The sequence below is a fragment of the Streptopelia decaocto genome (genome assembly GCF_964273445.1).
Source record: "Streptopelia decaocto genome assembly, chromosome: 14".
Lineage (NCBI taxonomy): Eukaryota > Metazoa > Chordata > Aves > Columbiformes > Columbidae > Streptopelia > Streptopelia decaocto.
Window position 1 is genome coordinate 14,361,974 of NC_138669.1, and position 12,269 is coordinate 14,374,242.

At 48.6% G+C, this 12,269-nt stretch overlaps 1 protein-coding gene across 5 annotated transcripts in view; it reads left to right on the top strand.

The window, feature by feature from the left end:
- The first annotated feature begins 2,650 nt into the window (after positions 1-2,650).
- The window catches only part of RBL1 (RB transcriptional corepressor like 1), a 31,102-nt gene continuing 21,483 nt past the window's right edge, over positions 2,651-12,269 (top strand). For 4 of the 5 annotated variants that reach the window (XR_014185415.1, XM_082065535.1, XM_082065536.1 and 1 more), the window contains exons 1-9: positions 2,651-2,830; positions 3,426-3,559; positions 4,488-4,688; positions 6,075-6,139; positions 6,232-6,360; positions 6,475-6,635; positions 7,340-7,389; positions 9,008-9,194; positions 11,103-11,269. Coding sequence is in view for 4 of the 5 variants with exons in the window: in XM_082065535.1 (XP_081921661.1) it covers positions 2,696-2,830; positions 3,426-3,559; positions 4,488-4,688; positions 6,075-6,139; positions 6,232-6,360; positions 6,475-6,635; positions 7,340-7,389; positions 9,008-9,194; positions 11,103-11,269 (1,229 nt within the window). In the remaining variant the exon portion in view is untranslated. The remainder of the gene's footprint in view (positions 2,831-3,425; positions 3,560-4,487; positions 4,689-6,074; positions 6,140-6,231; positions 6,361-6,474; positions 6,636-7,339; positions 7,390-9,007; positions 9,195-11,102; positions 11,270-12,269) is intronic. The other variant, XM_082065537.1, reaches the window with a different exon arrangement.

The window sequence follows — 12,269 nt, forward strand, 5'->3', positions numbered from 1 at the left end:
TAAAATGCTGATAGGTGCCCAATAAATACTTGTCATAAATCCCAATGTAAGGATCTCATGCTTTAGAGAAGTAGGAACTACTTCAGTTTTTGAGATGAATAAACAGATGCACAGGAAAGGCTGAACAGTTTCTTTAAGGTCAAGGGAAGAAGGCACAGAGTAACCCAAGAGTTTTTGCTGGTTCCCCCTGCCCTCGTATAAGCACCTTGTCCTGGCATTTTGTCGCTGTGTTTATTTGCGAAGAGAAGCAGGAAAGCAGCGGGCAGACCGGGTTTGGGGTGTTTCCTGGACAGGGCAGAGGAGAAAACGATGGTGTGAACTCCCCGAGTCTTGCTTTGAACCCCGGCCGCACACACCGCGGCTTCCGCCCGGCATCGTCAACGCGGAATGTTCGGCTTCCGCCCGGCATCGCCAACGCGGAATGTTCGCTCGAGGGCCTGCGGGAAACCAGTGGTGCCCGGTTCAGAGATGTGCAGCGTTTGTGCTGCTGTTTACACTGTGGATCCTGGCACTTGCTCTGTCTCATCAGGTGAGGTGAGAGAGTCACCTGCTGGCAAGGGGTGAGTGGCTGTGGATGTGCATGTGGTTGTAGTGGCTGTGGTTGTTGTGGTTGTGGTTGTGGTTGTGGCTGTGGATGTGGCTGTGGTTGTGGCTGTGGCTGTGGATGTGGTTGTGGCTGTGGATGTGGCTGTGGTTGTGGTTGTGGATGTGGATGTGGTTGTGGCTGTGGCTGTGGCTGTGGATTTGGATGTGGCTGTGGTTGTGGTTGTGGCTGTGGATGTGGTTGTGGTTGTGGCTGTGGTTGTGGTTGTGGATGTGGATGTGGCTGTGGTTGTGGCTGTGGCTGTGGTTGTGGCTGTGGCTGTGGTTATGGCTGTGGTTGTGGTTATGGCTGTGGCTGTGGCTGTGGCTGTGGTTGTGGCTGTGGATGTGGCTGTGGTGGTTGTGGTTGTGGATGTGGCTGTGGTGGTTGTGGTTGTGGCTGTGGCTGTGGCTGTGGTTGTTGTGGATGTGGCTGTGGTTGTGGTTGTGGCTGTGGATGTGGCAGACATTGCAGCTCTGGTGTCCTGACCAAATTACAAGCAGGGATTTTGGGTCCAAAATCTCAGCTGGCAGAGAGCAGAGGGCAACTTCTCTAATGACATTTGGCTTGTATTGAATAAAACTCGAGCTTTTCAGTGCATTTATCTTTTCCACCTCTTCAGGAGCCACTTGAGCTCCAGAGCTGTGGAGCACAGGCTGAGTCACAACCACTAATTCTCCTCGCTTTTTACAACCTCAAAGCAGTATTGAGCACTTTACCGAATGGGTAAAAGCACCGGTGGTGGTGCCCGAGTGCCCCGCAGCACATCTGCCAGCACCGCAGCCCACGGAGCCGGCCCAGCGCTGGAAAATCAGCAGTAAGAGAAATCCAGCTTCTCTCTCGTTTCCCTTCCCAGCTACCTGCACGACATGCCCCTCGTGGCTTGTACGAACATCCTCCTCAGCCTCCTGCTGCGGTTTTTGGGGTATTTGCGGTTTCACAGTGCACCCACGGGTGGCTCGAGGCTGTGGGTGCAGCGCAGGCAGCGCTAATTCCTGAAGAACCCAGATTTTGCCTCAAAAAGCATAAAACAATGCAAGATCCGCAGCCCAGTACAAACTCAGTCTCACTGGCCCGTCTCGCCCCGTTACCCCTCCAACGGGATTTTCCCCAGAGGAACGGGGGTTCAGCACCGTTACTCGGCTGCCGTTTGCCAGCGGTCCGGTTGGGGAGGTGACGTTCGCAGTTTAGCCTGGAATTCAACCCCAGTCTTGCTGGAAGCACCAGTTGGTGCAGGACCAGAACCGCCCCTCGGGGTCTCGGGGAACAGCAGCGGCCGTGGAAGAGACAGCGAGGGCCGCGGGGCGGCTGCAGATGCTCTGCCGCGATCTGCTCCCCTCTCTTGCTCCTGCCACGCACTTTGCTGTTAATTTTTCAGCTGGGTACGTGGTAGCAAACCAAGACCTTTTACAGGAACAGCCTGTACCACTTAGAAGGACAAAACAGATTTTTGAGGGAAAACCCCAAGGTAACCGACTTTTTTTTTCAGACAAAGGGCACGAATTTCTAATAGAGGAACAAATGCACAAAAAGCAAAGCTCAGGTCCCTCTGAGGAAGGCACAGCTTTGTTCCTGAAGGAATAAATATGACCGTGGGACTCTGTGTAGCCTAATTATCAGCAATTAAATGCATTTCCTGGCTTTTCACGGCAGTCTGTTTTCCTTGCTCTTACAGCAAATCGTTTTACAGGCACGTTTGGATGGATTTGCTTGGCTTGACGCTGGCTTTTAGGGGAAGGAACATTTAGGAAGGCGCTCGGTGAGGGACCAGCCCCACCGGCCTGTGGCTGCCGGCCAAGCGATCCCGGGGCTTTAACAGGCATTAACCCAGCGGTGCAGGAGCACACAGGTCAGGAGTTGCTGCGGGGGCAGCAAATGCCGCTCCCGCCCGCAGAGACCCCGCGGCCCCCGGCCGGACTCACCGAGGGCACACACGCCCCGCTCGCCCCGCCCCACTCTCCCTGGCCCCGCCCCCTTTCCTGAGGCCCCGCCCCACTCTCCCCAGGCCCCGCCCCTCTCCCCGGCCCTGCCGCGCAGGGCGGAAGCCGCCGCTCCCTTCCGGCGGAGGCGTTTTGGCGCGCGGAGCCGCAGGCCGGCCGGGCCGGTCCCGCCATGTCCCGTCCGGCGCCGCCCGCCGAGCCCGGCGCCGCCATCGAGCGGCTCTGCCAGGACCTCAACCTGGACGCGGTCAGCGCCGCCGAGGCGCTGCGGGACTTCACGGCGCTGCGGGGCACGTACAGCCTGGAGGTGAGGGGGCCGGGCCGGGCGGGGCCGTGCCAGGGGCGGAGCGGGACGAGCTCCCGCCGCGGGCCGGGCCGGGGGGGCCGGGCGCGGGGCGGCTGCACCGGGGCGGCCTCAGCCCGCAGCGAGCGCCGCGCGTGTCCGTGCGGGTGTGACTGTGCATGTCCACGAGCGTGCTGCAGGGAGTGGAGCATCTCCCGTGTGAGGGAAGGCTGAGGGAGCTGGGGCTCTGGAGCTGGACAAGAGGACACTGAGGGGGGACTCATTCATGGGATCAATATGGAAAGGGGGAGTGTCAGGAGGATGGAGCCAGGCTCTTCTGGTGACAACCAGGGACAGGACAAGGGGCAATGGGTGCAAACTGGAACACAGGAGGTTCCACTTAAATTTGAGAAGAAACTTGTTCCTGGTGAGGGTGGCAGAGCCTGGCCCAGGCTGCCCAGGGAGGTTGTGGAGTCTCCTTCTGTGCAGACATTCCAACCCGCCTGGACACCTTCCTGTGTAACCTCAGCTGGGTGTTCCTGCTCCATGGGGGGATTGCACTGGATGAGCTTTCCAGGGCCCTTCAGCCCCTGACACTGTGCTGTCCCGTCCCCCGCAGGGCGAGGCGCTGCACTGGCTGGCCTGTGCCCTGTACGTCGCCTGCCGCAAGAGCCGCGTGCCCACGGTGGGCAGCGGGCTGATGGAGGGCAACGGCGTGTCCCTCACCAGGATCCTGCGCTGCGCCAGACTGAGGTGAGCTCTCCCGGGTTGCTAATTGCCCTGGCTAATTGCCGGCTGCTCCGGTGCTAAAGCAGTGCTCTGCTGTCCTGCTAATTCAGGCACCCACTCCTTTTCTCATGGCTCCAAGCACTGCAAAATGCATGTCTTGAGGTAATAGTATAGAAGTAATAAATCCTCTTTTGTTAAAAATGGAAATAAGATGCAAATACGTAATTTTCAACTTTAAGCCTTTGAAAAACATCCCACATCAAACCAACAATTGTTCCACCTACGCCAGTTATTATTTTTCTCTTTGTAGTTAATTGAACCACAAGCAAGACTCTGTTCTGTTAGCAATCCAGATAAGACTCATCCGAGTCAGGATTTAGGCCAAATCGCTCAGTGCTGCGTGGTTCTGGGGACACAGCCGCGGTCACAGAGGAGCTGACGCCCTGCAGGGCTCCGGCTGAGCGGCGCTGACCCCACATGACAGAGCCCACAATGTTTCTGTTCCACTGACGGACCCGTTCTCAGCTGAACTGCCAGAGGGGGGTGTTGCCAGTGTAATTACACGTACAGTTAATGAGTTTTTGTGTAGGTAACTTGGATAGGCATAGACTCTGGTTTGTGGTTTTGTTGCCTCTCCTGCCTCCCCTCAACACGTGCAGAGCTGTGCGCTCTTTTTCTGCCCCTCACGGCTATGCTGGCAGCCCTTACATAAAATGTGTGTTTCCATGCCTGTGCCTTAAAGAGGGTGGAGGAGAAAAGCCCAAGTGATAAAAGGCAGGAAGCTTACAACATGTGCAGCCTAGGAGTATGTAAAAAGAAATGGTAAACCTGTATATTAATCAAATTAGTTGTTAAGGAGTAAAAGCGTTGCATTTTGGCTTTTTGAAAAATTCAGAATGAAAGAAGTTAGTTAAAGCTCAAAATAAAGTACACTTTTCTTTTTTCTTTTTAGTTTAATTCAGTTTTTTAGCAAAATGAAGAAGTGGATGGACATGTCAAATCTACCACAGGAATTCCGCGAGCGAGTGGAGAGGCTGGAGAGAAATTTTGAAGTGTCGACTGTGATTTTCAAAAAGTTTGAACCAATATTTTTGGATATATTTCAAAACCCTTACGAAGAAACTTCTAAACCACTGCGAAGCAGGAAACAGAGGTATTTTTGAGATGTAATGTGACTTTTCCACAGAAAGGGCTGGACCTCATATAGATGTATGAAAAGTAAGATTGTTATTCGTGCTTTACGTAAAGTTCAGAAGTTTAAGGGCCTCTTGTGGCCTTGATTCTGAAAAGCAGTGAACACAGAAATGTCCTCAGTGTTGCGGGTGCAGCTCCTGGTGACGCTGTTCCCTGGCCCGTGGTGACCATGTCTGTGGTGGGAGAGGCGCAGGGAGGTGGGTTTGCTGAGGCGCAGCCAGACTGACACTTGGAAATGTTTAGCAGCAACAACTGAAGTCGCACAGGGTTGTTTTGTCTTGCTGAGGCAATTGGTCTCGTGACGTGATCACTCCATACAACTACGTTACATCCACAGCCACCTCCACCTTACTGGATTTTTAATGTGATTGTCAGATGAGTGATAGCAACATATGGAAGAAAGTTCCAGCTGACGCATTTGCAGCTTATGATGAACTTGGTGTTGGGCGGTGTGGCCGTGCAGACGCACACGGAGCTGCTGCCGTAATTAGAGCAGTGTGTCCGTACTGCCCGTGCCTGCGCAGCCGGCTCTGGGATGGCTTATGGTGAGAGCTTCACCTCGGTGACGAGGGAGCTGAGCTGGGTCTGTGCAGGGTATTTGTGCCAGATCCGATGTGTCCTCTGGGTGTGTGGGGGATAATGTTCTGATGAAACAGTCCCGCGTGGCTCCGCGTCTGCAGGTGGAAGGGACGCTGCTGCTGCTGCTGCAGCTCTTCCTGCATGGGACGGAGCTTTGCTGCGTGTTGGGAGACATTTTGTCAGCGGGCTCTCTGTTAATTAATGTTCCTTCATTGGGGCAGTGTTGGGTAATGTCACTGCAGCTTTAGTTTCTCTGTGGGCTGTCTTGCATGTCTTCCCCAGTCTTCCAGCTCCATGGTTTTGGATAATTTCCACTCCAAACACGATTTAGCAGATGAGCTGTAATACAAGCTGTAGTTGCATATTTTGAAGGGATGGCTGATGCTTTAGTGAAATACTTAGGAGAAAACACTGCTGGAATTTATATAGCCCTGGACATCTCCCCTCCTGCAGCCGCGGGAGGATCCTGCCGGAGATGTGACACCAGCAAAACCGCATCTCCAGGGTCACGAGCCAAAGGCACCGGTAGCTCGGATAATGTCAGGAGGTCGGGGATGCTGCGAAACGCTCCGTGGAGTGACGCAGGAGATAGTGAAAGCTGAAATTAGGACATGCAGCCTAGATTGTGCCTTAGTGTGAAATTAAAATAGATGGTGGCGCTGACTGTTATTTTAAGCAAGCAAATGGAAAGAAATTCTTATTGTAAAACAAGCTTCAGCTTCCTGGAACTGAAGCCTGACTTCTCGTTCCTTTTCCCCTCTGCCAGACGGGTGCCCTGCGGTGCTAAAGATCTCTTCAACTTCTGCTGGACGCTCTTTGTGTACACTAAGGGTAGGCTGGCTGGTTTTAGCTGCATGGTTTGTATATGTTCTGGGTTATGAACTTCTTTTGTGTTGCTTGACGTGCTGTGCTGTCTCTTAAAGGTAATTTCCGTATGATCGGAGATGATTTAGTAAATTCCTATCATTTGCTTCTGTGCTGCTTGGACCTGATTTTTGCAAATGCCCTTTTGTGTCCAAATAGAAGAGATTTGCTAAATCCATCATTTAAAGGTACGGTGGGGACAGATTATTTAAAATCAAATATGCTTTGTTCTCTTATTTCTTTTTAAATGAAGTTGAAGGTTGATTGTGGGTTTTTTCTCTTCCTCCCTCTCCTGTTCTCAGGATTACCAGTGGATTTCCACGCCACAGAGATCAAAGCCTCCGCAGACGCTCCTTGCATCATTGCGGCGCTGTGCGAGCTGCACGACGGGCTTTTAGTAGAAGCAAAAGGAATAAAGGAGCACTACTTTAAACCATACATTGCAAAACTATTTGATAGGAAGGTACATCTTACTAGTTTTAAGAATTCATGGTACTGCTCGAGTGAATGATCTGGAGCCCGTTCAAATCCCGCGGGTTCTGCAGGAAGGGTTACTCATAGGGACATGAACTTGGGCTGAGTCAGGTTTTCTTTGTGTGTATTTTAGCATGAGCAGAATTTACTCTCGCTTTTAATCATGTGCTGTAAGGTCCCTTCTTGGTTTGACTTTTATGTCAGTGCAGAATCTTTGCTTTCCTTTCTTGGCAGTGGGAAACTCAGGTGTGGACAATAATGATTTCTTCAGGCAATAATTTCACTGTGAAATAACTTGATAACTGTCACGATAGTGTGAGTCCTGCTGCTCATCTTGGAGTTGAGCAAAATGCTTTGGGAAGGAAGAGGGTGTCCAGGTGTCCAAATGCTTCTGTCCGGTTTGATACTGGAAATGTGTGCCAAGCTCTGGAATTTCTGTGTAGTTGCCCATAGGTCAGTGGGGCAGATGTTACACAGCAGTGCTGGTTCCGAGGAGTGAGTTTGTCTAGAGTTTGGGTAGAGCAGGGCCGTGTCCTCCTCTCTTTGTCCTGCTCGAGGTGTTGTAGCCCTTTGGTCTACAGTTATGTTCCTAAATCTCATTTCCTTTTTGCCTCCAACCGTCGTGCCCTTACACTGATAGAGCTGGAACAGTTTTAATTTTATTATGTAAGATATTTCTGCTTTTATTCTTAGATCTTAAAAGGAGAATGTCTGTTGGATCTTTGCAATTTTACAGAAAATAAGTAAGTTACAGCTTATGTTCTTAATCCTGGGGTTTGGTTTAATTTCTAAAATACAGCCTTTGAATGCTAACTCTCAGGTTTTCCTGTTCCTTTATTTTAGCATAACTGGTGGTTTTTGATTATTTGACAATCAGAGCTGCTCTGTGGCTGAAACGCTTTCTGGGTCTGCGATGTGTCAAATGTCAGGGGCAGCGGCTCTTCCCTAGTGTCGGGTTTTGTGGCGCTTGCCCTTATTTTCTGGCAGCTGTAACCTTTGAGCAATCGAATGCAAATCAAAACCTTCACTCTGAAGTTCACGGGTGTGTTTCTATACATTCCTCAATATTAGACCTGAGTAAGGAAGTCCTTAGGGTCATTTATCAGTTTCCAGTTGAGTGTCTGAATCTGTGAATGCATCAGAAGTACTCGAAAGAAACAGGAGCAACCATCGCAAAACCACAAAAAAGAGGTAGAGCGTTTTTTGTGGCAAGTACAGTTGTTTCAGAAACTTAAAATTCACTTCAGAAAGCTAATTTAAATGCAAAATATGAACAGCAGCTGCTTTGTTCTGCATCCCTTCGAGGGGTTTTTTTGCCTCTTCCAAAAATACCCGATGGCTTGTTTATACAAGGTGAGAATTTTAAGCAAAGGCTCAATTGTTTTAGCAATGTGGATAACACTCAAATTTATATATAAAATGGTGTTGCTGTGATCCATTTGAAGCAGTGAGCTTTCCTTAGTATTTGTATTTTAAAACTATATCGTATTACTTTAATAACACTGTCATATGGAATGATACAGCAGCCCCTGTTCTCTGAAGGCACCTTGACATCTCAAGGGAACCTGGAAGCCTCTGTGTCTCTGTCCAGACTTCTCATAGACCTTTGCCTCTTGTGAAAGGCACGGGGAGGGTGGACCTGTCGCATGGTCCAGTGTCCTGCGGGATCACAGAATCACTTGCATGCTGAATACATCGTTATGTTCCATTAATATACATGCTTAAGTGGTAGCTTGAATTTCTAAGGCACTTTGCAGGCAAAAGATATTTCATATAGCGTTCATGTATCATGAAAAACCTCCAGGCAGGATTTGTTGACGCGAGCTATTTCTAATTTTTATCCAAAAGTTTCATTCTGCTTCCCAGGTATAAGTTGAAAGCTTTGCAACCTTTGTGAGACTAAACATTCCTGTTTTACAGCTGGAATATGGAAAATGAAAGCTATTTTTGGTGTCGTATGTCAGTGGTGATATTAGAAATTGAATCCAGACGGGTAGCTCTTAAATTGCCCTTCCTCTGTACCATTGTGAAAGTTAGGCGCTACAAAATGGCAAAAATAGAAATCAAATGTAGATGGTTTAATGCAACTGCTGTTAATGTGCTCTGTGTATACAAAGGTTTACCCTCTGGTCAGTTGAGTGCTTCCAAACTGTTTGCTTCCATCCCAGTTGTGTATCAAAGTTGGTTTTTCCTCCTCTTACTTGAGAGCCACATGTTTGTGGTGGGTGAGGAGCAGAGAGGTCCCTGCAGCGGGTCCCGGGGGTTGGCGGGACGGCCAGGGACACGTGGGCTGCTCACGGCACTGAGGTTTTGTTCATGAGCAGTTTAAGCTTTGATATGTAACGTGGGCTTCTCTTCCAGCAAAGCACTGAATAAAGAGTACGAGGAGTACGTTCTGACAGTGGGTGACTTCGACGAGCGAGTTTTCCTGGGAGCTGATGCTGAGGAAGAAATTGGCACTCCTCGGAAATTCCCTGCAGACGTGCCAGTGGGGAAGCCGGCAGCCAGGGCTCACGTGGAGTGTCATCTGCAGCAGCACTTCGAAAAGGTGATTAACTGAACACATTGATCTCATGTACTACTTCAAGTTTCTCCATTGTGGAGGTTTTGATTGCGGGGTGACAATAAACCCTGGCAGATGTATTGTTAACCTCCTCTCCCCCTGCTTCCCCCTTCAGCCTCTCCCTCACCCCTTCCCACTCAGCACAGGCGATCGGGAGGGAAAGAAGGACAGAGAGAAGAGAATTGGAAAAATTAACAATGTTTTACTAATGCTACTGATAAAATAGAGAAAATAATACAAAATATACAAAACCAATCTTGAAAGTCCCAGCAACTGCAGAGCCGGCACCCGAAGTCCTGGACTGGACTCTGCAGCCAACCGGAGCTGGATTCAGCCTGTCACTGGCCTCAGTTTGCAGGGACGACTTGCATGGTCCCCTCCTAATGTCGCCATAAGGAAAAAGGGACGAGATCCTCGTGATCTCCCACTTTTATATGAAGTATTCATGTGAATGGGATGTTATACTCAGTTGGCCAGTTTCTTGGTCACCAGTTTCTTGTTGCCCCTCTCGCGAGATGTCCATCCATGCTTATCAATGACCTCGCATTCCATTGCTACGTTTACCAAAACATGTATCTGGTTCTCCAGGAAAATGCAGCTGATATGAAGCTTTAGCTGACAGGCACATTCACTAAAAGAGAAACCTGTTTTTAACAAGCCCAGGACAATCCGTCCTTGCACACTCTTTGAATCACTGAGGTGACTTTGAATTTCTTGAACTCCTTCCCAAGAGGAAGATGGCAAATGCAATTGCAGGCTTCAGGGAAGGAGAAGTGGTGGTGTCGTCTTTCCTGTGGAATTTAGTAACCAACTGTTCCTTAACCCGGATGAGAACACTGTCATGTGTGTAGTTTGGTTTTGGCCAAGAAAAATCAAAAAGTACTTAAGACCTAAGTATATAGATCTTATGGTTTTGTTCAAATTTCATTTATACGCAATAAGAACACCATGAAACCTTCATGCTGGATTAATTGATTTGCTTTCCTGGTATTTCCTTTTTTTATTTTTTTAGTACAGGAAAACTCATCTGTGTACTGTTCTATGGAAAACAACACTCAAGACATAAAACCCACCGAAGTCTAACTCTTCATTGTAAAAAGTAACCTGTAAACAGAGTGAATGTTTCACTACTTTTAAAAAAGTGTAAAATGTATTTAATGACGGTGCCTTGTGGCAAAACACTCAGTTGCTGACTTTTGAGTTAGATAAGGGGAAAAAGTGGTGCTGGCTGTGAAAGAACCACGTGCTGTTTGATCCACATGTCAATTAAAATATAAGAATACTTATTACAAGATGCTAGTGCTGGCTTAATTGAATCATACAACTTAGCTTTTTCTCCCAAATATAACTGAGTTTCATATTCAGGTAAATTAGAGAAAGGAGCTTGGAATGAGTTATCAGTTTTGATGTTCAGTTTCTGCAGTATGATCACGAGCTCGTGGCTGTTTGTGCGCACTGACCGCAGGCTCAACCTGCCCGCATCATTTGCCTTGTATCTGCAAACCGTACTCGGTCCTAAGAACTCACAGGGGCTGTTAGCGGAAGCATCTGCTTCCTCGTTCTTGCCCTGTATTTTTCCATGTTCCAGTAAGCTTAAAGGTATGTAGGCTTTATGATTTGGTGGTTTGTTTTACTATATTTTATTAAAAATGAACCACCTTTGGGTTAATTTTAGCGTGAAGATTTGTTGTGTTTTGTACTTATGGAGTCCTGGGGAAACTTGAAGTCATTTTCAGTCGGTTCTGCGGTCGCAGGTTTGCTGGCAGCCCGCCGGTCACGCACTCACAGTGTCGTTTTAACCTTTAGAGTGATTTGCAGGAGATGCGCATTCGAAAGGTTTTTGCAGCAGTTCCATTGACAGATCTCGTTTATTGTTTTTGTCCATCTTGACAGAAAAGGTCGTTTGCACCTTCAACCCCACTGACGGGCAGGAGGTACCTCCGGGAGAAGGAAGCCGTCATCACTCCTGTCGCCTCAGCAACACAAAGCGTGAGCCGGCTGCAGAACATCGTGGCCGGATTGAAAAATGCACCGAGTGAACAACTTATCGCTATTTTTGAGTAAGTGTGTCCACTGCAGCTGCTCTCCTGGAAGTGGAGACTCATCTTTTCACGCTTGCGACTGCTTTCCTGCTCATATTTGACTTTGCTGTTTGGTGCAGAATATTTTTGTCTGTTTCTATATTATTTCTAGTTGAAAGATCATCTGTTTTCTAGATGATTGTGGAGGGTTTTGATTGCGGGGTGACAATTAAACCCTGGCAGATGTGTTGTTAACTTACTCTGTGCCCCTCCTTCCCCCTTCAGCCCCTCCCTCCCCCCTTCCCACTCAGCACAGGCGATCGGGAGGGAAAGAAGGACAGAGAGAAGAGAGTTGGAAAAATTAACAATGTTTTACTAATGCTACTAATAAAATAGAGAAAATAATACAAAATATACAAAACCAATCTTGAAAGTCTCAGCAACTGCAGAGCCAGCAACCAAAGTCCTGGACTGGACTCTGCAGCCAACCGGAGCTGGAGTCAGTCTGTCACTGGCCTCAGTTTGCAGGGACGACTCGCAAGGTCCTCTCCTAATGTCGCTATAAGGAAAAGGGAAAAAAGGAATGAGACCCTCATGATCTCCCACTTTTATATGAAGTATTCACGTGAATGGGATGTTACACACAGTTGGTCAGTTCCTTGGTCACCTGTTTCTCGTTGCCCCTCTCCTGAGATGTCCATCCATGCTGATCAATAACTTCTCATTCCATTGCTATGTTTACCAAAACATGTGTCTGGTTCTCCAGGAAAATGCAGCTGATATGAAGCTTTAGTTGACAGGCAAATTCACTAAAAGAGAAACTTGGTTTTTAACAAAACCAAGTGTCGAAGGTTAAGATTGCGGGGTGACAATCAAACCCTAGCAGATGTATTGTTAACCTCCTCTCCCCCCCCACTTCTCCCGTTTTGCCCCTCCCTCTCCCCCCTTCCCACTAAGGACAGGCGATCGGGCGGGAAAGAAAGACAGAGAGAAGAGAGTTGGAAAAATTAAAGATGTTTTACTAATGCTACTAATAAGA